The following is a 27,282-nucleotide window of genomic DNA, read 5'->3' as shown; positions in this document are numbered from 1 at the left end:
ATCGAAAAGGTCTCCGAGCTGCCTTCAGGTGTTTCACCTCTCCGGTCCAGCTCTTCCTCTTTCCTATCGCGTGTTGGGTTTTCTAGTCATTGGGTCTTGCAGCGAATGCTTTCTTAGGCACGAATATGTTTCAATATCAGGTTTTATCAACCCCTCCGTATTGTTTCATCCCAGCTGCAATAGGATTTGGAAACTTTGGGCTTCTTATCGGTGAGGTTGCTAAACTTCGTTTGGCAGAACCTTAGTCTGAATGGATTTGCGCTATAACACCAAGAAAAATGATCGCATCTATGAGCTGCAGATGCGTCTCGTAGCCCCGATACCATTCGCTACAGCTAATCCTGTGGGGACTCGTGGCAAGGACTTCAACTCAAGTATTACTTGCACAATTTGTATGCTAAGGAGTGGTCCTACTTTACGCATATTTTAGCAGTTGGCTGGGAGAATCATTGGTATTGGTCATGGTCATCTGTCATTTTCGTTGGCTATGGCTTTGTTGGTTTGCGAGCTATTGACATGCCAGTGCTCGACAAACCTTGCGATGTCGAACAATAGCAAGCCACGTAGTCTTTTCTGTTAAAACATGATATTGTGTACATCTAATTATAGTCAAGTAATGTAAAATCTTGACACACATATTATTCTTTAGAAAAGTCCTAAATAGGTGGGAATCATGAGAATACATAGACCACGCCTGCTCTATCAGCGGAAACAACCATCCCATATGGCATTTCTAGGAATGCGACATCCATGATGGTGTCCAAATGGGTTCTTAGAAGCACCTGCGCCTGCATACTTATAACGCTGCTCCTACTTCTTCGCTCCTTCTTACTACTCGGGGTACCCGGCTCAATTCCTACACCACTTGCAGAGGCCGGATTCAAGTGCTCGCTGACCACTTGAAGCTCTGGACTCGGCGTACTGACTGTGTATGAAGGTCGGCCTTCGTCAACTTCTATCCCGCTGACCACCGTCGATGTCTCTGGTCGCGATGTATCCCAGAACCTTACTTTCCAATCCGGGCCAACAGACAGCAAGAAGTGATATTTAGCCCCCTCAGAACCTTCCCAGGCACTTAATCCTGTGGCTATAGCGCGAATACTACTATTTGGACCACCGGTCATGGAAGTTGTGCCTTGTGCTGACCTCGGTAAAACAGCGAAACGGGAGAGTATGCCTGCCGACTTTTCCTCATCGAGCTCTGTAAGTTTATATGCTCTGTTGACTTCTTTACCCATCGCAGTCCCCGTGCGATACACATTTGTACAAGTTAGACGCTCGATGTCCCACACTGTAATCTCAGGCTGCCCTGTGCCTCCCGCAACAGCGATCTTGAGCTGTCGAGACTTTGGTCGAGGCGTTGGGATAAGACTCAGGCGGTAAACCGGAGCTCCACCAGAAAATGCATACGCTTTCAGGCGCATTTTGAAACGAAGATCCCACAAGTCGAGTACTCCGTGCGTGGTGCCGACAACCAGCCAGTGTCGTTTCTTGTCCACGCAAAAACAGAGAGGTACCCCATGGGTGACTGGATTTCGGAGTTCATACAGTACATCCATAGTTCGAAGTTCGAGAGCAATTACTCGACATTTGCTCGTGCTGAGCATGAGAATGGACTTGTGATCATCGCGGAAATGTTCGCACCAAGTCACGTATTCTCCGTCCACAAAGTAATACTCTCGTACTATGCGAAGTCGCCCATAACGTCCAGATGAACCGTGTGCACCGTCTTCTTTAAGTTGATAATCTACGCGGACGATATGGACGCTGCCATCAGTGCCTGCACTTACGAAACAGTGAGTGTCCTCGATAAAAGTAAGACTCGTGACTTTGACCCCATCCCCTTGTTTGTGGGTCTGTCGTGAACGAGTCGTGACGTTTCTCTCGAGTCTTTGAGTGTCCCAGATCTTGACTGTGCCGTCGTCTGATCCTGTAATGAAGAACGTATGATCAGGAGCCACTGCAAGCCTGTTTACGCTCCCAACATGCTCGCTCAGCATGGCAACTAAATTCCCTCCTGGTTTCCATGGGGTGTTTGCAGCCTGCCCATTGACTCTCTTGATCGGCTTGTTCTGTCGCCGCGTCACGAGAGGGCCGAGTTCGATAAGATCAACAGGATACTTTTCCAGATACATAGCATCCAAGAGCCTGAGAACAGTAGGGTCATTTCCTCGATAATTATGTGAAGGGCGAACTCTAGGATGACTAGAGCTTCTCCGTTGCGACTCAGCCTGCACAGCAATAGTTGCAGTTTTTCTTGGAAGATTCTCACGATTAGATGACGACGTTTCCACACGCCCAATTGCGTTTTCAGCAGTTGTACCTGTTTCTGCCTTCGCTTTTCCTCCACCGATGAGGCTGATTGCACTGCCCTTACGTTGCAAGTTATGCTTATGCTCACTCTTGATGCTCGGTCTCGAATCCACCGATGATGCAATCTGCTGACCGGGCGGCGGACTCCTCAATCCTGTCGGCATGGGAACATCGATTGCCGCAACTGGCGTCGATGTACCAGAGTCTCCATCAGCCCCATAAAGAGGCTTTGGAAGCTTAAGATGCCCAGGATTGGCAGATAAGCGGTCTTCTCGCGCATCTTGCAATGCTTCCGCGATTGTTTTTCGCTGCGTTTCGATATCTCGATGGGCAATTGCATTCTCCCTGTACGCATCTTCGTCCTTTTCAAAGAACACAAGCTGGGGTCTTATGCCAATATCGCTTAGCTTGATGATGCCACCGTAATTCGGTTGCTCATTCACAGCCAGCTCCTGCGCGCGACGATGTGCTACACGGATGATAAATTCGCGCAAAGCGACAAGTTTGAACTCATCATCCGTGCTCATTCCCGCGGCCCGTAATTTTTCAAGCCACGCGTGATCTTCCTCATTTTGCGGAATGCGGTTCAATGCTCTAGGTCCTAAATCCATACCGGCGGCATTATGCAAGATATGTTGACCCGATCCAAATGTGAATGTATGCTGAATTTGAGCCGCTTTCCAGAACGAGCCCTTCTCTGCCTTCTGCGCCCATAAAATCGCATAATCAAAAACAAGTCTTGGCAAAGGCTTCTTAAGCGCGTCAAGAAGAGAAAGCTCCTCGAGCTCGGGCGGCAGAGTCTTGAGGTATACCCGAATAAGTGGAAAAACAATCCCATGCCTGTCAGCTACCGACAGAAACCTTGCCGCTGACGCAATGAAAAAGGTCGCTGCCTCACGAATACATGAATTCGGATGCATAGTGAATCTTGCCACGATATCAGTAAGCTCCCATAACGTTGACCTCTGAAATAAGCCCAGCTGTGCTATTGTTGAGAACGACCGTAGCACTCTCTCCACAACGGTTTCCTCTGGATCCGTCATGGCCTGCACCATAAGGGGAAGGATGTATTCCTCGAGAGGTGCACCGCCGACATAGGTGGCTACCCCCACAATCGTTTCGAAAAATGCGCATTTAAGCTGCCAGTCTTTGTCGTTAAGATACGTATTCAAGTGAGTGAGAACTACGTCGCTGGCTTTTGCGCTTCCAAGCGCGTAGCACAGAGGTGCGATGGAACCAAGAAAAGCGCGTCGCACTGAAGTCTCTGTATCTTCGAGTAGGCTGGCGGTGTGTTCTTCGAAGTAGGACATCAAATCAGCGCGGTTATTGTCATACAGGTGGGCTAGAGCTGCAAAGCTTAGATGACTGTTATTACTGTTTTCCTGGTCTCCGGCCAGAGCATTGCCTCCAAGGCGAAGAGCTTGCATCATGTCGAGAAAGCGCAAAGCTGTAGTGGCTAGGCTCGCAAGGCAGGAGGCATAAGTAGCTCGAAGGGCAGAGCTCTGATTTTTGCGAGGCGCAATAACATGCATTCGTATTCTGGGTAGAATATACTCTGTGAATACGTATGCGTTCTGTGCAGTGATTGTTTGCACAAGTTCGAGCTGTTCATGTTAGCAATGAGAATCTAGCGTGGCGCAAGCTAAGTTAGGACTCACGAGCTGCGTCACTGCCCGCAATGCATATATTCTAACAGGTTCCGTCTGCTCCTCGCCAAGCATATCCATCAGGTAAGGCAGAATTCTATCGAGCTTGACCTCGTCCGGCACCCTTTCCGCGAATGCCAATAGCAATTCGATGGCTTTCATTCTTGGCGCTGCCCTCGCTGTACTTCTCAAAGAAGCTTCAACTAGTGTTAAAAACAATAAGCTTCCATTATCGCTGGGTTTCTTTGCCGCAGAAGAGATTGTGTGGCGATGATTAGGAATGTCTACCTGAAGTGGGAAAAATGCATTTGGATTTGCAGCCGTCATAGAGAGAGCTTCTTGGGTTTTTTTTTCGCCACTGTCGTCTTCGTAGCCGAGAAAATAGGCTATCTTATCAAAGTCGTTGTATACTCTCTCAATTCTGTCGTCAGATTCGCCCAGATTCTCCTTTCCCGAGGTTAGAGGTCGACGGCCGGAGGTCGGATCCGTTATCAGGTACATGTACTGATGCAAGAAACTGGAAAAGTACTCTGGGAATGCCTTGCCCCTCCAGAAGTTGAGATACTCATCGGCGGCATATCGAGCTTGCGGGTCAAGTTGAATCATATGTGTGACCATTTCACGAATATCGGGATCCTTGATGTCATCTAATGCGGCCTGAGGGTCGTATTCGTTCGCGCGATACCTCAACAACTGGCTGAGCGAAAAGATGGGTGTTTCCAGAAACAGTTCTGCTATCACGCACCCAACACTGAAGATATCCATTGACCAGTTTATGCCACCCTTCTGCGTTGGATCATCTCCAGATCTTAGAAACCTCTCAGGAGCCAGATAACATGTCCTTCTTCCAGAAGTATCAAAAAAGAACGAAAAATCGGCCGGATTGTCTTCAGGAAGATAATGCGGCTTGTAACTTGCAGAGAAGTCCGTGAGGTAAAGCCAGTTCCACGACGTGACAAGTACATTTTCAGTCTTGATATCGCCATGATAGATATTTTTGGCATGTGCATCACGTACGGCGCAGAGGAGCTGGTAGGAGATCCATCGCTTCTCGACTACATCCAGGAATGGTCGTGTGCTGATGCGATCATACAACGAACTGTGGATGAACTGACGAGTGAGGATGCCAGAGGTGCTAGTCTGCTGGATTCGATGGTAGCCCAGGGCGTTGGGGATGTCTGCTAACTGCTTGCGCTCGTGGGTCAGGGCTTTTACATAACGATCCCAGTCTTGGTTCTGGACCGGCTTCATGACAAGCTTGGCGACAACAACACCATCATCTCTGCGAGCCCGGATCGTTTTCATAAACCGTGCATTTCCTAGAGATCTCTCGTAGGTCAAATCTGAGAGTTCGGATGAGTCGAAAGCGCCGGCGCCTGCGCCTATGGAAGTGAGAGAGTAGCCTTGACCCATTCTCCAAGGCGGGATGCGAGACGATGCTAAATGGATGCTGAAGGGTTATACGGCCTTCAGTTTCTGCTTCGGATGATCATGATAGAAACAAGAGATTCTACAAGTAGCCTGCGTGTCAGCCGTGAGGAAGTTAAAACAAGTATGCTCGCGTTTAGGCGACTTTGTTCTGACGATACACGTGAGGGACATCACGCGAAGTGTGAGCTCTATAAACGCGCACCCCGACGCCTCTAACGTCACGCCTACGCTGCGGAGCACGCAGCGCTCCGATTGGTTGGGCTTCTGAAGTACAACGCACGCTGTATGGGAGTATCAACGTGTAATCGTGTCGTCTCACTTGCGAGTTTTGTCTTGGGCGGTGTACGCCGAAAATAATGCGACGACTTCTCTATGGGACCACGAAAGGAAAGCGTTGTTTTCTTCCATCCCGATCTGGGAATTGGCGGTGCAGAACGACTCGTCATCGATGCAGCAGTAGGACTTCAGAACCGTGGACACAAAGTCACTATATTTACCTCGCATTGTGACCCCAAACACTGTTTTCCCGAAGCTAGTGATGGTATGGCGACGTGTGTGAGATCAATTTACCGGTCGGGAGCTGACATCATGACGAACAGGCACGCTGGATGTTCGCGTTCGAGGCAATACAATAGTGCCTCCGAATATCTTGGGCCGTCTGTCTATTTTTTGCGCAATTCTCCGACAGCTCCACCTTATCCTCTCAATTGCAGTCTTTACATCCGAGTTGAAAAATCTCGAACCGACACGCTTCCTCGTCGACCAGCTCAGCGCTGGGATTCCCCTTCTGCGGATCCTCTCTCCACGTGCCAGAATCCTATTCTACTGCCACTTCCCAGACAAATTGCTCGCTCATAAAGGCGGCTTGTTGAAGACTATCTACAGGCTCCCATTTGACTGGTTAGAGAGTTGGAGCACTGGTTGCAGTGATGGAATCGTCGTGAACAGCAAGTTCACGAAAAGCGTATTCTATGAGGCGTTTCCGCGTTTAGATTGGGTGGATGCGCGGGTGGTGTATCCGTGCGTGGATGTCAAGGAAGCGGAGAAACAGACTGAGGAGGAGAGACTGTGGAAGGGGATGAAGATCTTTATAAGCATCAATCGTTTCGAAAGAAAGAAGGATGCGGGTCTTGCAATTAGGGCTTACGCAGGGCTACCAAAGGAGCAGAGGGAAAACACCAGGCTCGTTATTGCAGGTCAGAGATGCCTCAATCCTGCGCGTCTCGCAAGATGATCACTCGAACTAATCACTGGAATAGGTGGCTACGATCCTCGAATCGCAGAAAACGTATCGTACCTCACCGAGCTGCAAGCGTTAGCAGACTCTCTGGGTTTGTCTCACGCTACAGCGAAAACAGTCATGACGGCGCTTGCCATTCCAAACGATATCTCCGTCCTCTTCTGTCCCTCCATAACCAACACGTTCAAGAGTGCTTTACTCCACTCAGCTAGTCTCCTGATCTATACTCCGCGCAACGAGCACTTTGGTATTGTGCCTTTGGAGGCCATGCTAGCTGGAGTTCCCGTGTTGGCTGCGAACGAAGGAGGTCCCACTGAAACAGTTCTTGAAGGAAAGACAGGCTGGTTAAGAGACGTGACTAAGCCTGATGAGTGGACAAGCGTGATGAAGAAATTCCTAGACGGGACATTGGATGACAAACAAATAAATGACATGGGTGAAAATGGCAAAAAACGTGTTAAAGATATGTTCTCAAAGGATAAAATGTCGTCCTCCTTTGAAGAAGAACTCAAAAGACTGGAAGATAAACCCCGGAAATCAGTGGTCGATCCGGTGGTGTGGATGTTTTTGATAAGTCTAATACCCGCGTACTTAGCCGTCCTGTATATGCTTTTTGTAAAAAATATGGGATGAAATGAGACATTATACCTCTTTTGGGACGTCTGACACTCCAATCTTTCTGGTCTGGGCCGCGACGAAGTGCAAAAGTCTGGCAAGGCTTGGATCTCGTGATCAGCAAACCCTCATTCGTCGATGAAATCTCGATCAACCTATGCGTCAACTTTCCTTTAGACACCCCACCATAAGCTTACGTTCTCTCGCAAGCTCGCGCCTCTCGTCGCATAGCTTAGGAGTAGGCTTTAATAGAACAAAGAAGGCACATAGTCCCGTTTTGAATTTCACGGCGTGCCGACAATGTCACTTCCTGGCCTAGGCCTTCCCGGCCTCAATCTCGGTGCACCTATCCACAACGACCCTACACCAAACACCGCTGTCCCTCGCCATCAATCTCTTCTTGCAGCTACAGAGTGGCGCTTTGAGGCTCCGTCGACTTCAACAGGTTTATCCGTCAAGGTTCTCTCCGGTACAGCAGAACTTTTCGGCACCGAACTCGCGCCCTCCTTGGCATACACATTCCGCGGCACTAAAGGAGCTATATTTACATGGCAGGGATGTCAGTTGGAGATTACTGGTGCAACAGAAGGCGAATATGTTGCAGAAGAGACGCCTATGGTCCAGTATGCGAATGTACATTTCGCGCTGGAGAATGCACGGAACGAGAAGCGAACTCCCAGGGTTCTTGTTGTTGGTCCAGAGAATAGCGGAAAGACCAGTCTGATAAAGATATTGACAGCATATGCCGTCAAAAGTGGGAGGCAGCCTGTCGTGGTGAACCTGGACCCAAGGCAGGGTCTTCTAAGCGTCCCCGGTAGCCTGACGGCAACGACAATAGCGAGTATGTTAGATGTGGAAGAAGGATGGGGAACCAGCCCTATATCTGGTCCGACCGCGATGCCAGTCAAGATGCCACTTGTATACCACTTTGGATGCGGTGCCGCTGAAGAGAATACAAAACTATACAAAGCGCTGGTTACGCGCCTCGGGTTGGCAGTGGAAAGCAGGATGCAAGAGGACGATGCGGTGAAGTCGACTGGGGTTTTGATCGATACACCGGGTAGTCTTGTGACGGCAAAAGGAGGCAATTACGAGTTAATTCAGCACATAATATCCGAGCTTTCAGTCGATGTGCTTTTAGTTCTGGGCTCAGAACGACTCTTCAACGACCTGAAGAAGCGCTTTGGAGATGTTTCAAAGGACCCGGTCACAGTGATACGCTTGGACAAGTCCGGGGGATGCGTTGATCGCGAGGAGAGCTACATGCAACAGCTACGGCAGGCGCAGATTAAGGAGTACTTCTTCGGCCTCAACAATATCCCTCTCGCTCCGCACTCCATGCTCGCCGACTTCACACACCTCTCAATCTTCCGCATCATGTCTTCCACATCAGCATCAGTCTCAAGCGCTTTCGCGCCTGGCCTCAACGGCAACGACGAAGATGACGATGACTTCTATGAGCCTACCGTTGCACTACCTTCGTCCAACTCAACTGCAATGGGGACCACCTTGCTAGAAAAGGTTACACCGACGAATTTGATGCAGAATAGCCTTTTGGCTGTGACATTTGCATCGCCAAGCGACAGCCTAGATTTTATCAAAGACGCTGCTGTTATGGGGTATGTTTACGTTGCTGAGGTGGACGAGGTAAAACGAAAAGTAAAGCTGCTGAGCCCAGTAGGCGGCGCTGCACCTAGAAATGCGATGATTTGGGGGAGCTGGCCGGAGAGCGTGGTCAGTTTGGTTTCGTGATTTGGCAGAGTCAATCTGAACTATCATACGCTGCCCCTTCTTGTCTCTCTTCGGCGGAAGTTTAATGCAATTGTAAGCACGTTTTCTACCTGATTGCGTACTTTGCTGATTTTTTAAGGTCACACTTTTAGTGTCCTCCGCAATTTTGAAAGACCTTGAAGTCGAATGATGGTATTGCCAGGCTTGAACACCAAGGGGCGTTCAGAATGCCGCCATTACGCAGCAGACAGTCATCCATGACTGCTCGTACAGACGAAATGCGGTAATATGTTTACTTGACTCTTCTCGAACGCAGACATCACACGTAATGAGCATCCTAGTGCCAAGGGAGCCGGAAGAGCCATCCAGCGATAACATGGCTATTGAGTGCCTTCATATTTCGAAGAACAGATTCATGTCAGCCAACCAGCTTAAGGACATCAAGCCTTTTGAAAAGCAGAGAAAAATCATAGGCTGCATATTATACTCATAACGAGGACCAATGATAAGAAAAGCATAGATCGACGAAATCTACGATGAATGGCCAGCTTTGTGAATATATGACATCTGCAGTTATGGAGAAAGATAATTCTCCTGCTTTTATGATTGGTACGAGCGGGGTTCATCACTTAGTCAAGATTTATGGACTTGACGGTGCCGGCGATGAGGAAATTGGCATTAAAGAAAGCACTAGCATTTGTCAGCTCATGTTGGAGATTCATCTAGTTCGTCTAAGCAATTTGCAGACAAGAGCGAGGGGCAATATTTCCGGCGGATTTATCGAAGCTTCCATTGCGTCTTTTCTCATCTCGGAGATTCCCACTGTTTGGCTATCCGAAATCGAGAGCGCGGCTCCGATTCCGCTTTGGAGCTCTCACTCGGACGAAGAATGACGCCAGCTCCTCACGCGCGACTTCCACCGAATGTTCAAGTTCTTGAATTACGACTCTTTTCTTTGTTTTAAACTTCATCTCCTTTTTCGTGTGTCAATATTTGATGTTATATCGCTTAGCAGCTCGACGTGCACTCTCAATCTCGTCTCCACGGCCTATTACTGCCTCAATACCTGCAAGACGTCTTGCACTTCTCAGCGTGCAGCTAGCTCCTCGAGAATTTCTGGCAAATCTGCAAACAATGGCGGCGGAAATACCGAAGACTATGGAGGGTGTAGTGATCAATAAGACCGGCGGGACAGAAGTCCTGGAGTACAAAACCGATTTACCGGTTCCAACGCCTGGAGAAGGTCAAATCCTGGTGAAGAATGAGTTTACTGGAATAAATTACATTGATACGTAAGTTCATGTGTTGATAGCCTCAGTGAATGGATGCTAATACTTTACGCAGATACTTCCGCACAGGTTTATACCCAGTTCCGACCGGCTTCCCCTACATTCTCGGCCGCGAATCCTCTGGAATCGTACAGGCTATAGGTAGCGGAAATACGTACGGATTCTCAGTCGGCGATAGGGTTGTCTACTTGAATCAACATACGTACGCCCAGTACACGGCAGCTGACGCGAGGATGGCGTATAAGCTGCCCAACGAGATCTCCAACGAGCTCGCTACAGCGGCGATGCTGCAGGGTCTGACTGCTCTGACCATGATTCGAGAGTCTCATCCCGTCAAGAAAGGCGAGTGGATTCTTGTGCACGCTGCGGCCGGGGGTGTAGGTTTGCTGCTTGTGCAGATGCTCAAGGCGGTAGGCGCGAAGCTTATTGCAACATGTAGCACCAGCAAGCTAGATCAAGTGAGAAAGTACAATCCTGACGTCCTGATCGATTATACAACCGAGGACTGGGTTGCAAAAGTTAAGGAGGCTACCGGTGGCGCCGGTGTGGCAGCTGTGTTCGATGGCGTCGGCAAGGCCACATTTGACGGCAGTCTGGAGTCTCTAGCTCGCAAAGGCACGATGGTCAGCTTCGGAAACGCCAGTGGAGCTGTGCCACCCTTTACTATTGCGTACGATAGTTCCCCCCCCCCCCCCCACCCCCCACCCTCACGTTTCAAAAAATTTGGCTCAGGCACTGACAATCCTTTTCAGACGGCTCTCGCCAAAAAATCTGAAGCTTCTGAGGCCGATGCTGTTCGCCTATCTGGCCACCCGAGAAGAATTCGACGCGTACGCCAAAGAGCTGTTCGAGCAGTTCATCTTGAAAGATAAGATGGACGTAAAGATTCACGACATATATCCGCTGAAGGAGGTTGCTAGAGCACACGAGGATATCCAGAGCAGGAAAACGAGCGGGAAGCTGTTGCTCAGGATATAAAGCGCTACCAAGTGAAGACGGTCGTTGGGGCGGAGGCAAGCTAGGGACGAACACGTCACGAGTCTTTCGGTCAGATGATTCAAAATTTGGCTACAAGGTACTCAACATGTATCTAGTGTTCTACTTTTGATTGCCCATGCGACGAATGACTGGTATGCTAACCTTGCAACGTTTTCTGAGCGCCGTCTTCTGACAGGATCCTATTTGAGAAAATATTCAGCCGCACAGTCCGTCTCGACGGGCTCCGCGTCTAAGCTATGCATTCGCGACAGCCCATCTTCCAATGTCAGAAAGTTCTCTCACGTCCGTGTGGTCGATGCAAAGACAATCATCCACGCCGTAAACCTTCCGTCCTACTCTCCGCCGCATTTGTTCCTGCCGGATAACCTGCTCGAGCAGGGCGCACGCCCATGTCTCACTCGCACTGTACGTTCTTAAGCCAAGTTCGTCTATGTACGAGCTACTCTTCAGCTGCGCCGCAGTGTAAGAGCAGTTCCAGTACCAGAGGATCCGAAGCTTCGGCAGCGAGCCCCGACCCGCATTCGGACCTGCGCCCGCGGCCTCGACGAGCTGGGCGAAGGTTCGCTCAAGTGCGGTGGCGGTCGCTTTGATTGTATCGTAGTGATCGTAGCTACGATCGTAACCTTCCTCGAGCCCCAGCGGCGGCCCGCTCAGATACACAGCGACGAACGGATCGCCCAGGCCCAGGTCCAGAATCACGTCGCGAAAGCGACGGCAGTACGCTGCGAACTCCTGAGCCGCTATTGGACCTTTCAATCCGTCCCAGTAGTAGTCGTTCGGCTCAGCCAGTCTTGAAGGGTCCTCAAAGTGGTGGTTCATCATCTCGATCGCCGCGGCCGTGCTAGTGACAGGGATGCGTACGTAGAGCGACATCTTGGACATCATGTCTTCAACCTCGCCACGGATGGTTCGACAGGTGAAAAGCAGAGGAAGCCAGATATTTTCTTTGCAAGAGGACGAGGCTATGAGATTCTTGTACACGTTGAGACGAAGCTCGGCTGGCATTTGGAGGATCTTCGGTACGTTCGCCATTTCGTCGGCCACAATGGTAAATCTGACAGGAGCTTTTAAATACTGAACTTATGGCGATCGTCGAACTTCTCTAGAGAGATGGTCGTGTCAATACTGTGGAGGAAGCTGCGGGGCGATATAGTCCAGTAGCCTAGCAGGAGGCCGCCAGCTGACATGGGGCAATTCGACACATTCCTGTCTTTCATCGATGAACGACTGTATCAATGTCAACATCGCCGTCGCCCACGCAGAACAACCTTTGCTGAAGTACGGATCTCGTCCAATCACAGCCTTGCGTGCTCCTCTTATCGTCGCCTCATAGCGCTTACGGCAGAAGCCGGGCGCAAAAGCTGAAAGCAAAAGCATCACTCGCGTCTTGGCATAGTTCTATGGAAGCCACTTTTTCGGGTTCGACACGCCGTATCTTCTATCGCGCCTTGCGATTTCCAATTTAACACTGCAACCACTAGCAGTAGCTTGCTATACCCGTGAAGGACCGCAGTTTCAGTATATATTTTCCACCAAAGACGTCAGCTTCGCTGAGCACGAAGCGAAGCCGGTACGTGCTTCGCGCTGAAGGAAGAGATATCAAGACTTGCCAAGCGAGCCTTGGATCTAGACCAACGCCACCGGCTTTCTAGTATTGACCGAAAAGGGTTCAGCCTTGTTCCACGTTGCTGAGCAGTGCCAGAGCCATCAGCGCAATTATACGACACGAAAGCCGCAATGGCTTATGCCTTCAATACCGCCAGCCGAAGCCTTCAAAGAGGCTATGACCTTGGCTTCGTAAAGGAAAAAGTGGCTGTATTTAGGTATAGCAAAGCCTTTCAAGCGGATAGATGCCAAATCTGTACTTCAGACATTCTTCTATGATCTCCTTGAACATGTTTAAGCACAGAGTATCAAAACTTTCTTCAACAATGACCATATCAAACCTCGTATATCTGTGGTTTTTCACAGGAATGAACTTTGTCGACGGATCCTTCCTCTGTGCGTGCCATCATTATGACCATCTCTCTCTCTCTTTCCAAGCCCTTTTTTCCACCCCGAGTCTGAATTGCTAATGATCCAGATCCACGCGAGGGCAACGAAACCCAGCCCATCGAAGGGAACGTAGACTGTGCGGCCAATTGCACGGTCTTTGCAGTCGTAGGGCACTATGCGTGGTGGCCGATGAAAGTGACTGCGACTATGACGGCCGCAACGATCATCTACATAGTCAACAGTCGTGAGGGGACCACGCGGACGGAGACGAGGTTCAACGTCTTGCCGGAAGGATATACCTTGCCGCCCACAAACGCGCAGGGAACGCACGTGGTGAGCATTACGGTTGAGACTGCGATCGGGAAGAGCAGCGTGGTGGAGCTGTAAGTACAGGGAAGCCGAGCCCAAATGACTTAAAAAAAATATCTGAAGCGAAACCTGATCAGTGAAGGGCTTATCCAACTGGTTTTATTGAATACCCAGTCTCTTATGCCTGGGATGGCGTGCTTCCTACTGTCGATAACATGGGCAACTCCGTATGCTCAACCGGAGGCGCAGCTATTCCATACCTTCCACACTCGACACCGGCACAAGAGAAGCCTACCTCTACGGACTCGGATGACCCTCAGGGCTTCCTGCACTCCATCATGGCTTGGAACTGCTACGCTGATGCGGATTCCGAAATCAACCCAGACGACGCGGCGCCAAAACTGTGCTCTGGCGAGGGCGTGTGCGGCGTGTCTGCACTCTCAACGGTCAAATACCTTACAGAAACCTTGACGTCGGAGGAGGACTCCGACTCGAACACTACGCCGGCACCGGCAGCTGCTCCCGAGCAGCCAACTCCCCCAGCTAAGACCACACCTGAACAGAAGAGCAGCCTGGCCCAGAATGCGGACCCGACCGACCTGGCGCCCGTGCCTGCGCCCGCACCAGCGCCTGTTCAGGTGTCCGCGCCTACATCTGCACCTGCTCCAACACCGCTCGTCGTCGTGGGCACGCAGACCTTCACCGCGAACAGGGAAACCGCGTTCGTGATTTCCGGACAGACGTTGAGTGTCGGCGCTGCCGTCACGCTGAGCGGATCATCGGGCCCCACAACCGTCAGTCTTGCCTTGAACGGCAACGGTGGCACCATCGCCATCGTGAATGATCAGAGCTCAACGCTGGCGGCGCCGACGGGCACGCCTGGCGTAGGAGACTACATCGCGAGCGGGCTCGGCGGTAGCGGCGTGCAGCAATTTCAGGGTGCGGGCTGTTCCTTGCGGGCATCCGTCGTTTTCCCATGCGTTTGCATGATCGCATACGTCTCGCTGCTGATTTGACAAGGTTTCTGTCCGCGGAACGTGGATCTGTGTGCACGGCCTTGGTAATGCAAGAGATATGTGGACGGAAAACGAGCATCACAGTCAATATAGGTGATTTCATTAGGGCCACCGTCATCCGCGTATAATGAGACCTCTGCAGGATCCCCCTTAGACAAATGCGCCAAAGCGCTTCTTATCTTGCTCGGGCATGCTCTTTTTCCTTGTCTTCTTGTCATGCTAAAGGATTCCCCATTACAGGATCCGCGTTGTATGTTATTGAGCAGAACTGAAGCTCCATCACAAAGGACATTTGAATCAGCCTTACGTGCCCTTGTGACCGGATTCCTAACCGCCATATCGGTTTACATACTCGAGCTAGAGCTCGAGTTCGAGCCGCAGACCCCCACCCCTATATGCAGATTGTCTTAAAGCAGAACGTTCAAAGAAGACTGGCGATGAACGCCAATATAAGGCGGGCCTTGAATCATATTCTTTTTTTCTTAAAATAAAGGGGGGCAAAGAAAGATCATGAAACGTATTTGTCATTACGTGATGCAGGTCCAGCAGTCGAAGCCGAAACATTGAGGGGATAAGATGTAAAAAAACGCTAGCTATGCCCATCATAACCGGTTCATTATTCCATGCTTTTGTTCCTGCATTTTCTGAATTTCCTTTTCCAGATTTTTGCCCTTCTGACCTCAGGTCTGGAGGGGGTGTTCTACAAGAGGATGAGCATGGACCCCCCGACGAGAGCAAACAGGACAGAGACGCCTGCAGCGATGGCACCCACAAACGGCGTCGACGGAGGGTGCACAGTCGAGGCGGCGCCTTTGGTTGAGCTTGACGAGGATGTCGACGAGCCGCTAGACCCAGTCGAGGATGCGGTGCCCAGGTCGAAGGTTCCCGTTCCTGCAGTTGCAACGGCGGTGGATGCACCACCCAAGACGCCACCGAAGCCGTCTGTGTTGTAGATAGGACCAGTGCGAGTCTGTTGCGCGCTGCCGGATGCAGTGGAGCTTGCACCAGGAAGGGAGCTAACGGCAGTGATCTGCTTGATGTCCTGGGAAGTGGAGTTGAAGGTAGTCTGCGCGATACCGACCTGGTTGCCGTCGATGTTGTAGACGACATAGGCGGATCGCAGAAACGTGTCACCGAACAAGTTGGGGTCTTGACCCGAGCCCTGGATGCCCCAGCGGCAGGCTGTCTTGCCATTCCGAAACTTGGGTGAGACAATGTCGGAGGGGAATGGCAGTACGAACTGCGAGATCTCGGCCTTGATGATCGGACCGTTGTCCGTGTTGCCAAACTGGAAGAGGAATTGGCCAGCGGTTGAGGCGAGATCACAGGGTACGACGACTCCGTAATCATAATTGTTGACCGCGCCAACGCCTTGCGCAATAGCGTTGGCGATGTCGTCCGGCAGGTAGGTCAAGGTAGTGCCAGAATCAAGGATGACAGGAGTGGTTGTCTGAGCAGTGTAAACGGTTTTGCCGCCAGCACCAGTGATGTTGAGCCCGGCGAAGGTGACGGTGAAAGAGTCGATTGCACCGGTCTGCGAGTCCGACTGCAGAGGCAGGATAGTGAGATCGCCCTCGAACTTGTCGTTATCAATGCCACCAAACAGGATATTGCCCTCGGGCGACTCGAGGTCGTTGAGCCACAGACTATACGCACGCGTGCTAATTATCCCCTGCAGCTTCATCTGCGAGATTACATTTGGATAACCATACTGGCCGTCTGTCTGAGCCACAATAGCCTCGCCGGCGTCGAAGCCGACTCCCACAATACCTTGAAAAGGGGTAGTGTCGTCGGCATTGGGCTCCTGCGCCTGATCGGCCAGGCCCATGGTCATCTGCTTGATGGTGACGCCGGCGATGCCGAACGTCTCGTTGATGTAATCGCCCCCAATTTGAGTGCCGTCCACGTACGAGATGGAGAATTTGTTCCGTAGCACGTCTTCAAATGTGGAAGACGCAGAGCTGTTGTATGCGCCGTTAGAGCAGCGGTTACTTGCGCTTGTACATATCAATGACGACGCCGATGGGATCCAAATGTCGCTGCTGCCCGTGTCCAGCTGCAGGGCGAGGTCCTGGGGCGGGGTGCCCACGGTGGTGTTGACAAGATAGAGAACATTGCCTTCGGCGTTATAGATGGTGGCCTGCGCCGTGCTTGCTCGTCGCCGTAGTTTCAGCGCGTAGTCCTCAGGGTTGGTGATCTCGCGCTTGGAGAACTTTAGACTGACCACGCCGGGTTCTGCGGCGGATAACCCACAGTAGATTGCCAGGGCAAGAGTGGAGAGCGCCCAGGTACAAGACGGCGGTGCCATTGGGCTCCTCTATTCGTTTCGCGATGCTCTATTCCTCAGGACGTGTTGACCAGTCACTCAAGTTTATGGCAGGATCTAGGATGCAGAAATGAAAGTAAGCTTTGTGAAAACTCTTTAGGCAGTCAATTGTTTGCCGCACAGCATGACAAAGCGGCAAAGCGAATCCTCACGGGGAAGGACTGGGCGGGTAGGGAAACGATGTTGAAGACTTGAAACGAGACGGCTGGGCAAATGCACGCATGTGATGCGGAAACGTCTCGCCCAAGTGACCGTCTTTCGTCCTGTGGGTTTGTGTGCGCCCGGCACCCAATGCAGAAGAAATCCTACGGCTGAACGGACACGAGAGAGGCCAGGTGGGCGGTGCAGCTTGTGCACCTGGGAGTATGGAGGAGCGGTACCGACCTTCTTAAAGGATGACGAATGCAACGGGCTCGTATGCAGGGAGGCTGAAAGTAGAAAGATATTTCCACACCTAGGAAAACGACAGGGGCGCCGGACAGCCGCAGAAAGGATAAGCGTAGGAAGAAGGCAGCAGAAGAGAAAGCAAAAATCGCCTCACGGGCGGCGAGACAAAGGCGATGAAGGACGCGAAGAGGACGAAGCAGAGGACACGGAAGGTGAAGTGCAGCTGCGGAAGGCACGTCCAGAGCGCGGCCGGCGACTTCCCAACCTGCACCGGACGGTGGTTTGGCAAGAGGCAAGAGCACTGGGGCGGGCGCGCGTTCAAGTCACCTGTGCGAGCACCTGCCATTGGCTCCGATGACTTCATCGGCGCGAACGCGGGCGACGCAGGTCCAGCGCCGTGCGGACGATCAACCCCCAGCGTCCCCTTTGCTTCCTGCGCTCGGCCGTGCAAGGTCACAGCGGCACAACCTGTCGCGACTGGCGCGGGCCAAGACGCCGCCGAGGCGCCGCGCGCTGGCTGTGCTCGCTTGCCCACCCGCTCTTGGGCGCCGTCTTGGTCTTCGCCTTTGCACCTGGCCAGCCGCCGAGACTGCATCTGACCTCGTTTCGGGCGCGCGACGCGCTGAAACACGACGCCGGCGAGGCTTCGAGTTGCCTCGCCCCGCACAGGGCCGCCGAGAGCTCGTCGCCGGTGTGGTTTTTGGCCGCTGACATCACCGATCAGATGCGATGTCCTGGACGTCCTGCTAGCCTGCGACGGCGCGGCAGCCGGATCGCGCTGGTGCGAGGCCTAACCCCGTTGTTGGCGCCGTGCCGACCCGGACTGCACGTCTCCGATTTCCAAGACGCCCCCGCGAAAGCCTGCATCACCTTCAGGATCGAGACCAGCACGAGAGGCGACATTACAGTAGCCAGGAGTCCTGCCCTTTCTGCTTTGATCCACGCACTGGCTCACCAGCTTTACCGTCAACATGATGCGGGCACTTCCTCGCTGTGCGACAGCGACTCTATTCTTCCGACGTGATAGCGAGCATCCGCTTGGGAATCCTGGCAGGATCCCACCAGTAGCGCCATACGTCGTCGTCTCTATTCTCCTGTTATGGCGATGCCAGACCACTTGTGTAGCACCAGCAGCAGCTGTACCCGTAGTATGTGACACGCTTGGAACAACCCAGTAGGTTAACGGGATCTCATCAGTCACGTGAGAAATGATACATCGAGTGGCTGCGGACGAGGCCACGAACGACGAGAACATCGAGGAGGGCGATGAGGATGATGACGAGAAGATCCTCTTGCCGCTACTCGGCCTGTCCGAACAGCCGGACCACAACAAACGGCGTCACGTCTAGCCGTGCAGCGAGCAACAACGATGGCCTTGCCAACCCAACGAAGCGTACGCGACGAAGAGCTAATCCCTAAACACGCGCGATATACTGCACCGACGCTATTTGGAGATCTCTGATCTCGTGTCGCAAGTACTTCCTCGTCAGGAATCGCTTGCGCTTTCGCAGCAACTTAAACCCCACCATTATAGCAGACGAGATCGAAAATTTTCCTTTCACGCCTTCTCCTGCTCCTCCTTCTTCTTGTAGGCATACGATGCCAGCGTCGCGCGAGACACCCGCAGCTCATCGTTCGTATCCCGAGTGTATACTGTCCCCCAAAAAGACAGAGGTTTCAATGTCGTCGTGGCTTGCGGCTACAACAGAACGAGCAGAGAAGGCACGTACTTTGATGTCGTAGCGGCGGCTGGACATCCTCGACTTCAGCTCAAAGCTGCACTCTCGTTTCTACTTTCCTGTAGCAAAAGTACCAGTTACGTCTTGCGTCGATGTGCATTTAACTTATTCCATTTTTTTCGATTTTTTTTTCTATTTGTGCTTCACTGCAGTGGCCAAAAACAACACGTGTTCCTGACAAATGTGTATGAGGCAAGGGGGAAAATAATACTAGGTACACATCAGATCGAACATTTAGCAACATCCACGAACCTCCCAAACTTTGTGCAGGCGGTACGTCTTTGTGCGAGCAGAAGAACTTCAAGAGACAAGAAGCTTTGTTGGAATATCTCTCCATTTTGGATCTTGGGTGATTTCTTGCCGAACAACGGCCCCCCATGTCTGTCGTTCTCAAAAAACGCCGTTTAGTGCATGCAGATTGCGCAAATGCTAGCCTCCATCCGCCCCGGTCGCTCGTTATTCCACTTGGATCGTGACGTTAAGCAAAAGTGTTGTACATACGAAAAAGAAAATTGACTGAGCCGAGTGCTTCCTGATGTCTGTTGGCCTCGTGTCCACCACTCCACTGCTCATTTGTATTCCAGGATCGATCCATGAACGTCCTGACAATAAGATCTCCAGAGCTTCGCAATCATCCTGTTTATGAAACTTTGGCCTCGCGTACCACCATAGCGCCGAAAGCGACGTCTGTGCAAAGAGTGCTCCTTCCCTGTGCCTTTCCTTTGCTCTTTGGAAAAGTGTGGTTCCAACAACGTCTAATAAATCAATCAGCACGACGAGCAGCGATATCCGATACTTTTTATTCCTCAGCTGAACTCGAACATGCGTTCCATTGCTGACCATATCGGCCATACCTCACACTGGAGGCTACAGATCATCTCCTAGATCGATCTCGTCATCATTTTTCTGGCCGCTCTCGACAGCCGGTGGATTACTCTTCTGTCCACCAACGGGGCCCGTTGAAGCGGCGACGAAGCCAGTTGGTGCGTTGGCCTGCCGTTCCAGCGCAGCCATTGCGTCTGCCTTCTCAGAGTCGGACGTGGCGGTGCCGTTGGCAATTTCTTTGCTCTTCGCCAGCGCCTGTGTCGCAATGAAATTGACGTCCGTGCTGTTTCAACATTAGCAGTGGGTCCAAAGAGGGATGACAGCGAAGAAACGTACTTGAACAACAAGACAACCGATCGCTTGACACGAAGCATTTCCTTGAATGTATCTTCGTTACCGTGGCCAACTTCAAACTCCTCCCACTTCTTCCAGAAGCCAGGCTCAACTCTCGGATCGGCAAATTGGCTTGCGTGCGCCCAGATTGCCCGAGCCCTGTCGATCTCGCCCAACCTGCGTTCCATCTCTGCGAATTTGACGCACATCTCTCTAGCTTCATTGTCAGGAAGCGTCGCAATTGCTCTCTCATATATAGGGCGTGTGGACGTAAGCCCAAAGTTTGACGCTGACTTGGTGATGTAGTAGTTGAACATGTCCGCCCGATCTTCGTCGCTTACGGCGCGAGTGGCCCGCTCGTAGATGCGCATTGCGTGTCTCGCCAGCCCACGCTCTTCTTCCAGAGCTCCATACATGAGATATAGCACCTTTGCAAACTTAGGTGGGCATCCTTCGACAGCCTGCTCAAACAAATCGCGCAGGCGCTCCATGCTCAATCTTCGATCAACGGCTTTCTGAAGATACAGGTTCCACAACTCGAAGGCAACGGGATAAGAGAACAGGTCTAGGCCACGCTCATAGATCTTGAAAGACTCCTCAAAATACCCATTTTCCTCCAGTAGGTTTGCGTAGTTCACCACCGTTTGCGGCGTCGCGATGCGCAGCTCAAAGATGCGCTCATAAATTTTGCGTGTCTCTTCGAGCGTGCCTACGCTCTCCACGAGGTCGACGTAGAAGGACCAAAGTTTCCACGACTTGTGAACGCGCTGCTGGGGTGACAAGGTCTCATCAAAGTAGTCAACTGTGGAGCGCTTCGGAGCCTGTGTAGCTTTAGCCATGATGTCGACCGCTTTTTCGAAGTTTTCGTTGCGTAACTCCATCTCCGCCCACGCACACCACATCTCAGCCAGTTCTGCAACTGACTTGAACGGGACTTTGACTGCTTTCTCCATGATGAGGCGCGCAGTTTGCAAGTCTCCACCCTTCTCGTAGAACTTTGCGTAGTTGGTCCATAGCTCGTGGAATTGGCCAACGGCACGTTTTGGGTTAATGGCAGCAATGGCATCCGCGTATGTCTGGACAACTTCCTTCTTGTTGTCCCCCCAAAGACCGACACGTTTCTCCCATTCGACGACGTTGTTTGGGTTCTGCCTCAGCAGCACATCATTGACCAAGAACGGCCGCCGATCCATAAGCTGTTCGAATCGCATCATGCGAATATCTAGGTCCAAGTCGGCCTCCTCATCGACCACTCCCTTGTCCGATCGCGCAGCTGCTTCGTCCATCTTATATCCGATAACAGCTTCTTCAGTCTCGGCATACGCATCAAAAACAACCGTGAAGTCGCGGACCGTCATCACCGTGGTGATGCCTTCCTCAAAAATATCTCGCGCCCGCTCCGGATCTCCTTTATTGATCCAGTACCGTGCCAGACTCACCCATAGAATGCCTCTCTGGTCCGGGAAGCGCGCTATGCCGCTGCGGACGATTCGCTCAACATCTATTCCCACGTCATCGCCAGTGACCACTTCCCGCGCATGATCGATCATCAACTCCAGCATCTCAATCCAGAACTGGAAAGGTCCCTTTGCCTCTCTGCTAACAAAACGCGGATTGTTCAGTACGTTAATGTACTGCTTGACGGCCTCCGTGTATTGCTTCTCGTCGACCAGCAGAGATATGTATTCCTCCACCCTATCTGGCGCAAATTGCATGTATCGCTTCCATATCTTCAATGCCGTCTCGCCACCAACCAACTTTGCGAATGGTATGTACAACGCCCAGATCCGCGCATGTTGGGTAATGGGCAACGCGCGCAAAGCTCGGTCAAACGTGCGCCTCGTAAGTGTCACAAGAGGCTGCTGCATCAAGAACTGAAGGTACATCTCCCAGATCCTAGGCATCTTGTTGAGCAACACAAGTGCACGCTCGAACAAGGCATTCACCTTGCGAAACTCGTCCGCGTACTTGGCGGCGTTCCTGTCCTTGAGATGACGTGTGCGGAGCTCAAGGTACATCTTCCATAGCTTGTACGAGCGAGGAAGAAGGGTGCATGCGCGCTCGAGTACGAAGGCCTGCTCGAGCAGCGACCCGTTTGCCCGTTTGAAATTTGCGTAGTCGAGCCAGGCTCTCAAGTTGTACGGGTTCTTGATGAGCTCCTGCTCGTAAACGACGTCGTGCTCGGCGATGAGGTACATGTCTGGACGCGACGATGCAGATGCTGCAGGGTGAAGAGAGGGAGCCATTTTTGCAGCGGCAAGGGAGAGTGACGGCGAAGACAGAGACGGAGGTGCTACCTTCGCGTTGGCATGCGGTCGCAGCACATTACTCGGCTGTCGATGTGGAAGCACATCTGCAGACATCGCCCAGAGCGACGATGAACCCGTATCGCGCCCTGTATCCCTGCGAGGGAGGGAGGAGTGCGTTGGCGCTGCGTTGGCGGTAGGACGGAGTGCGAAGGAGACAAGCGCGGCAACGGAGAGGAGCACAGTGTTAGAGAAAAGTTACGAGGGCTTTTCAGGGTGCACGGACCGGAGACGGCGGTGATTGGCTGGCGGCGCTCTGAGCCTGAGCCTTGGGCGGACGAGCCGCTGTGCGTATCGTGCATGGGCGAGCTCGCCTTGAAGCAGCGACAGCGTACCTGCAAAAGCCCCGCGAGACATCTCTCTCCTGCTGCCGTTACCTACGCAAGTCTTGCCTGCTCTCCAGCGACATCTACGCCCCGGCTTGTTATTCTCTCAAGCCCCGATAAGTGACTTGCACATCCCGTGAGCATCATGTCGGGCACCGGTGTGAGTATCTTTCCCATCTGCCTACGCCAGTGACGTCGAAGCTATGTACACGGCAAGGCTTGACTGATAGTCGTTCCAAGAGCAAGCAGCAGGGGCAAAGCTGACCGTGAAGCAATGCAGAACAGAGAAGCCGTGTTTCCCACGCGGCAGGCGCTGGGACAGATGAAGAGCAAGCTTAAGGGCGCCCAGCAAGGCCACGACCTGCTGAAGAGGAAATCAGAGGCCCTCACTAAGCGATTTCGAGGTACGAAATACCCGCTCAGCGCGGATCTTCAACCCTGCAAATGATGGAAGGGAATCCCAAGCTAAGACGCTGCTCAAAAACCACAGAGATAACCAGGCGCATCGACGAAGCCAAGCGCAAGATGGGTCGCGTCATGCAAATCGCGGCCTTCTCCCTTGCCGAAGTCACCTACGCTCTGGGAACCTCGAACCTGCCGTACCAAATCGCAGAGTCCGTGAAGACGGCCAAGTTTCGCGTGCGGACCAAACAGGAGAACGTCAGCGGCGTGTTCCTCCCCCAGTTCGAGAGCTACCAGCATGAAGGGGCCAGCGACTTCCAGCTCACTGGCTTGGGCAAGGGCGGCATGCAGGTCGCGCGGTGTAGAGAGACATACTCTCGAGCCGTGGAGACGCTGGTCGAGCTGGCGAGTCTGCAGACTGCCTTTGTGATCCTCGATGAGGTCATCAAGGTGGTCAACCGGCGTGTGAATGCTATGTACGTTCTTTCGCGCTTGCTAGCTTCTTTTCAGAGAGTTGTATCGAATGCATGCTGACACGAATGGGCAGTGAGCACGTCATCATACCGCGCACGGAGAACACGATCAAGTACATCAACTCAGAACTCGACGAGCTGGATAGAGAGGAATTCTACCGGCTGAAGAAGGTCAAAGGCGCCAAGGAGAGAGACGCCAAGGCAGCTGAAGCAGCGCGAAATGAAGAGGACAAGGAGAACGCCGATGGCGATACAGCGAAAAAGGCCGTGGACGGCGCTTCAGAGACTAAAGATCTACTTGGGGACGAAGATAACGAGGATGTCATCTTCTAGGCAACGGAAGCTGCGCGCACGCCAGCGAAGAGGGTATTGTGTACATACGGAAAGGAGATAAGATTTGTCCTGAGCGCTTATTTGGATTGGTACGGATGGTTTGGGCATGCAAATGCCCGAGCTCTATGCTTTTCATAACGGCATAGCGCCTTATGGTATATAATTGAGGGAACTTCTCAGTCTCAGCATTGCACTGAGAGACGAGTGCCCGCGAAAAGGGGCAACGGCACCGTCAAGCCCTGTACGCTTTCTCCTAGAGCAATCCGTTCATATGCCCATAACGCCGAGGATCATGCAACGACTTTTACAGCATAGACTGTGCACAGCCCGAAGAATATTCACTTTCATCCCGCCTTCTGGTACGTGACCTTCAAGGTATTTTCGCCTATCGTTCGTCCGTTGAGCGCCTCCCTTGCCTGAATAGCACCCTCGTTCGCCTCGTACTCCACGAACGCACAGCCCTTGTACTGCGGCAGTGGGATCGTACGCACCTCCTTGAAGCCGGGGTACCGCCCAAACAGCGCCTCCAGCATCTCCTTGGTGTAGTCTTCCGGCACCTCGCGCACGAAGAGAGTGTTGTTGGGCGGTAGGTATTCGTCCGGTATGACGCTGGCTTTTGAAAGTTTCGCGGTCTTGGACGGTCGTGAGGGGCCAGAAATGTCGCCGGGGCGTTTTTGGGTTGCCGACGGGGCTTCGAGGGCGCGTTTGCGGTCTGAATTCGCCGTCCGTATTAGCACAGTGAGACAGATCATACAGCGTGAGGCATGGAGAGCCGTCGAACGTACCTTTGTCGGCTTTTCTCCTCTTGATGTGCTCCTCTAGCTCCGCTTCGGTGCAGTATTTTTTGACCAGCACGTCCGAAGCGGACCGTGCGATCTCAGCCTCCATTCTTCTACCATTCTTCACCATTTGGAATCCCTGAAGCAGGCTCTGCGCTTTCACCGCGTCGGCCGCGCTCCCAAAGGTGATGAAGGCCTGGCCCTTGCGCTTGAGGCTGCGTTTGACGTTTATGTCCAAAGGCTCGAGGCCCATGAGTTCGCACAGCGTGCGCAGGCGCTTTATCTGCCGCGCGATTTGATCATCGTTGTTGAGGCGCTCCGGGTCGACGCGCCGAAGATGGACGGTGCAGGAAGGAAGCTGCGAATACTCCATGGCCTCCGGTTTGAGAGACGACGCACCAGTGTCGCCAACGCGTTCGATAGTTGCTTGCAGAGCTGAAAAGAGCAACGTGGGATCTATTGTTCAACGTCCCGCCGTGGCAACGAAGGGGAAGATAATGGCAATAGACGTGTGTTGCTTGTGTCGAAGAAGAATTGCGCAGGCTGGCTTCGCTTCAAATGCGAACGCAAGTCCCGACAGGCAATGGTCCGTGCACATATGTTGTAAGTCCGTTTACATCACCTCTGTAGCGCTTCCGTGCAGACATAAGTATGTTTGAACGTAACTCCTCTATATTAATGTTATTTGAAGAGTATTACGACCTGCAGATTCCATCTTGCCTGATCATGTACAACTTCTTCTCATTTTGTGGCAAGAGTAATCGCGAGAGTAACCATGCAAGATGTGAAATAGGGTTAGTGAACGTCCACCTTTCCAATACTCCTCCAAGCCATTGCGTACAACCAGAAAGAAATCATGAATAGATTGAGCACGAACATGTGTAGCCGAATTCTCTTTCATCTTGTGAAATGTTGCACCCTCTTTAGAAACATGTTCTTTTCTCCTTTGATTAAAATCCACACGTAACCAAATCACGAACGCTCATTCGTTATACACACAAGAAAAATGGGCAGGTATCACACATATTGTATACACGATTTCAATTCACTTTGACGCATAAAGCAAGCAAACATTCCAGTAAAGCAACAGATTGTTGGAGTAACTGCCACAGGCAGAGCTTAGACACATAATTGAAGTATGGCCAACTAGCAGATAGCCTACTACACTAAGGTCCCACTAAGATGAGTCCTAAATGTCAGCTGCTGTAGAAACGGAGCCACTGAAGACAGGATCCTTTGAGAACGGATAGCGATCCATCGAAGAGAGCAGCAGGAGCGAGGCTCCAGAAGCATGCAACGATCATCAAGAAGAGAGGAGTCAGTCCATGCTCTTGGTTTTTCCCTTTTTGTTTCATTTCAGAGCCTTATTCATCCTGACTGTCGTTTAGTTCGGCTCAATCTTCGCACACCTCGTAGTTTGTCCAGTTCCGCTCTGGGCTAGAGAACATTCTCGTAACGGTATGTAGACGACCTTGATGCCTCAGGGATATCACGTGCTTACTAAGCAAACTAGTATTTAAATTTCTGCATGCACCCGGATGTTTGATCTCATACAAACTTTTTTTTCTAAGTCCACATCGTCGCATCACAACTTGGTCACCTACTGTCCGTGGGCTGTCAGAGGTTTGTGAGCAGTGGCTGATGGACTTCATTATCTCCAATCCGTGCTCTTGTAGCTGAACTGATTGTAAGTATGCACTTTTTTTATCTTTGCACATTCTCTTCAAAGGATTCAAACCTTTCCAAATTCGCAGTTTCCGCTAGCCGTCGCCTTCGAACCTACTTCAGACGTGCAGTGAGCCTTGAAGTCTTCCTTGGATGTATGATTATCATTGTTATTCCTACATCGATTCAGGATTATTGATGTGTTCAAACATGCTAACAGCTTCCATGCTTAGAACTCCTTTGCTCGTAGACTTGACACCATGACTTGAGTATGCAGGGCTTCTGCACTATGAACAATTGAACCGATCCTGTTGCGGTACACATTCGCGTTGTCATTCGGGGAACCATCGGACGTTATTCCATATATAGTTCGTCATAAGGATATTGTGTAATTCAAAAAAATTCAATTCCAATTCCATGACCTTGATTCAGTATTAGGGTGCAGTGACAAGTTTGTTGAAAGCTACCATCCTGATTATACACAGGTCAAGACTAAACCTGGGGCGCGAGTCGTAAGAAAATTTTTCTGGCTTTTTGCTTTTGGAGTCACTTCAAGGCGAATACTATCCTTCAATAGCGACATCTTCATGTGCAGACAGACGTGGAGCCCTAATTCATCACATTGTCCCTTGCTATGGTTTCGCATCTGGTGACAGGTGGAACGTACATCTCTTCACAATGCTTTACGCTCTCGGTATAGATTCTGTATTGATAGCAACTTGATGTATTGAGTGTAGATAACTGTTGACATGCAAAAGGAGGAAATGATGGCAAAATTGTACTATGTCTTGGTCGAATAGTGAA

General features: G+C 51.6%; 9 protein-coding genes across 10 annotated transcripts; 4 read left to right on the top strand and 5 right to left on the bottom strand.

Annotated features, from left to right (window-relative positions):
* Window positions 1–592: 592 nt before the first annotated feature.
* PV09_07988 lies at window positions 593–5,528 on the bottom strand. 2 transcript variants are annotated; one of them, XM_016361829.1, is made up of 3 exons: window positions 4,248–5,528; window positions 3,972–4,162; window positions 593–3,917 (listed from the first exon to the last, which is right to left on the bottom strand). In XM_016361829.1, exons 2-3 carry the CDS (start codon window positions 4,119–4,121, stop codon window positions 672–674), a joined length of 3,396 nt encoding a protein of 1,131 aa, XP_016210333.1. In that variant the 5' UTR covers window positions 4,122–4,162; window positions 4,248–5,528; the 3' UTR covers window positions 593–671. The 2 variants fall into 2 exon arrangements, with proteins under 2 accessions (XP_016210333.1, XP_016210332.1); XM_016361828.1 differs by having other exon boundaries at window positions 3,972–5,528.
* Window positions 5,529–5,702: 174 nt separating this feature from the next.
* On the top strand, window positions 5,703–7,296 carry PV09_07987 (uncharacterized protein). The gene is made up of 3 exons (XM_016361827.1): window positions 5,703–5,931; window positions 5,990–6,586; window positions 6,650–7,296. The coding sequence occupies exons 1-3, from the start codon at window positions 5,763–5,765 to the stop codon at window positions 7,261–7,263; spliced, it is 1,380 nt and encodes a 459-aa protein (XP_016210331.1). The 5' UTR covers window positions 5,703–5,762; the 3' UTR covers window positions 7,264–7,296.
* Window positions 7,297–7,545: 249 nt separating this feature from the next.
* Window positions 7,546–8,997, top strand: PV09_07986 (uncharacterized protein; the record flags this gene model as incomplete). Its single annotated transcript, XM_016361826.1, has 1 exon — window positions 7,546–8,997. The coding sequence occupies one exon, from the start codon at window positions 7,546–7,548 to the stop codon at window positions 8,995–8,997; it is 1,452 nt and encodes a 483-aa protein (XP_016210330.1).
* Window positions 8,998–10,110: 1,113 nt separating this feature from the next.
* Window positions 10,111–11,243, top strand: PV09_07985 (uncharacterized protein; the record flags this gene model as incomplete). Its single annotated transcript, XM_016361825.1, has 3 exons — window positions 10,111–10,268; window positions 10,321–10,935; window positions 11,018–11,243. 3 exons carry the CDS (start codon window positions 10,111–10,113, stop codon window positions 11,241–11,243), a joined length of 999 nt encoding a protein of 332 aa, XP_016210329.1.
* Window positions 11,244–11,498: 255 nt separating this feature from the next.
* PV09_07984 (uncharacterized protein) lies at window positions 11,499–12,296 on the bottom strand (the record flags this gene model as incomplete). The annotated part of the gene is made up of 1 exon (XM_016361824.1): window positions 11,499–12,296. One exon carries the CDS (start codon window positions 12,294–12,296, stop codon window positions 11,499–11,501), a length of 798 nt encoding a protein of 265 aa, XP_016210328.1.
* Window positions 12,297–14,653: 2,357 nt separating this feature from the next.
* Window positions 14,654–17,577, bottom strand: PV09_07983 (uncharacterized protein). Its single transcript, XM_016361823.1, has 2 exons — window positions 17,295–17,577; window positions 14,654–16,967 (listed from the first exon to the last, which is right to left on the bottom strand). The coding sequence occupies exon 2, from the start codon at window positions 16,890–16,892 to the stop codon at window positions 15,285–15,287; it is 1,608 nt and encodes a 535-aa protein (XP_016210327.1). The 5' UTR covers window positions 16,893–16,967; window positions 17,295–17,577; the 3' UTR covers window positions 14,654–15,284.
* A 1,553-nt stretch (window positions 17,578–19,130) lies between these two features.
* PV09_07982 (pre-mRNA-splicing factor syf1) lies at window positions 19,131–22,654 on the bottom strand. Its single transcript, XM_016361822.1, has 2 exons — window positions 20,198–22,654; window positions 19,131–20,144 (listed from the first exon to the last, which is right to left on the bottom strand). Exons 1-2 carry the CDS (start codon window positions 22,555–22,557, stop codon window positions 19,904–19,906), a joined length of 2,601 nt encoding a protein of 866 aa, XP_016210326.1. The 5' UTR covers window positions 22,558–22,654; the 3' UTR covers window positions 19,131–19,903.
* Window positions 22,655–22,808: 154 nt separating this feature from the next.
* PV09_07981 (V-type proton ATPase subunit D) lies at window positions 22,809–24,344 on the top strand. The gene is made up of 4 exons (XM_016361821.1): window positions 22,809–22,986; window positions 23,107–23,230; window positions 23,317–23,704; window positions 23,776–24,344. Exons 1-4 carry the CDS (start codon window positions 22,972–22,974, stop codon window positions 24,032–24,034), a joined length of 786 nt encoding a protein of 261 aa, XP_016210325.1. The 5' UTR covers window positions 22,809–22,971; the 3' UTR covers window positions 24,035–24,344.
* On the bottom strand, window positions 24,098–25,365 carry PV09_07980 (uncharacterized protein). Its single transcript, XM_016361820.1, has 2 exons — window positions 24,820–25,365; window positions 24,098–24,746 (listed from the first exon to the last, which is right to left on the bottom strand). The coding sequence occupies exons 1-2, from the start codon at window positions 25,184–25,186 to the stop codon at window positions 24,379–24,381; spliced, it is 735 nt and encodes a 244-aa protein (XP_016210324.1). The 5' UTR covers window positions 25,187–25,365; the 3' UTR covers window positions 24,098–24,378.
* Between the last annotated feature and the right edge of the window lie 1,917 nt (window positions 25,366–27,282).

Source organism: Verruconis gallopava (genome assembly GCF_000836295.1).
Source record: "Verruconis gallopava strain CBS 43764 unplaced genomic scaffold supercont1.35, whole genome shotgun sequence".
Classification (NCBI taxonomy): Eukaryota; Fungi; Ascomycota; class Dothideomycetes; order Venturiales; family Sympoventuriaceae; genus Verruconis; species Verruconis gallopava.
Note: the sequence above shows the minus strand (reverse complement) of the source record. Positions and strands in the feature narration are given on the sequence as shown.

What these genes read in the sequence shown, in the direction of transcription:
- PV09_07982 (XM_016361822.1), bottom strand. Translation starts at nt 22,557, where the DNA reads ATGTCTGCAGATGTGCTTCCACATCGACAGCCGAGTAATGTGCTGCGA. An exon ending in TCGGTTGTCTTGTTGTTCAA is followed by an intron (nt 20,145 to 20,197) that starts GTACGTTTCTTC and finishes ATGTTGAAACAG; the next exon opens with CACGGACGTCAATTTCATTG.
- PV09_07980 (XM_016361820.1), bottom strand. Translation starts at nt 25,186, where the DNA reads ATGGAGTATTCGCAGCTTCCTTCCTGCACCGTCCATCTTCGGCGCGTC. An exon ending in GAGGAGAAAAGCCGACAAAG is followed by an intron (nt 24,747 to 24,819) that starts GTACGTTCGACG and finishes CGGCGAATTCAG; the next exon opens with ACCGCAAACGCGCCCTCGAA.
- PV09_07987 (XM_016361827.1), top strand. Translation starts at nt 5,763, where the DNA reads ATGGGACCACGAAAGGAAAGCGTTGTTTTCTTCCATCCCGATCTGGGA. An exon ending in TTTTCCCGAAGCTAGTGATG is followed by an intron (nt 5,932 to 5,989) that starts GTATGGCGACGT and finishes CATGACGAACAG; the next exon opens with GCACGCTGGATGTTCGCGTT. An exon ending in CACCAGGCTCGTTATTGCAG is followed by an intron (nt 6,587 to 6,649) that starts GTCAGAGATGCC and finishes TCACTGGAATAG; the next exon opens with GTGGCTACGATCCTCGAATC.
- PV09_07988 (XM_016361828.1), bottom strand. Translation starts at nt 5,372, where the DNA reads ATGGGTCAAGGCTACTCTCTCACTTCCATAGGCGCAGGCGCCGGCGCT. An exon ending in TGCGGGCAGTGACGCAGCTC is followed by an intron (nt 3,918 to 3,971) that starts GTGAGTCCTAAC and finishes TAACATGAACAG; the next exon opens with CTCGAACTTGTGCAAACAAT.
- PV09_07983 (XM_016361823.1), bottom strand. Translation starts at nt 16,892, where the DNA reads ATGGCACCGCCGTCTTGTACCTGGGCGCTCTCCACTCTTGCCCTGGCA.
- PV09_07981 (XM_016361821.1), top strand. An exon ending in CCTCACTAAGCGATTTCGAG is followed by an intron (nt 23,231 to 23,316) that starts GTACGAAATACC and finishes CAAAAACCACAG; the next exon opens with AGATAACCAGGCGCATCGAC. An exon ending in AACCGGCGTGTGAATGCTAT is followed by an intron (nt 23,705 to 23,775) that starts GTACGTTCTTTC and finishes ACGAATGGGCAG; the next exon opens with TGAGCACGTCATCATACCGC.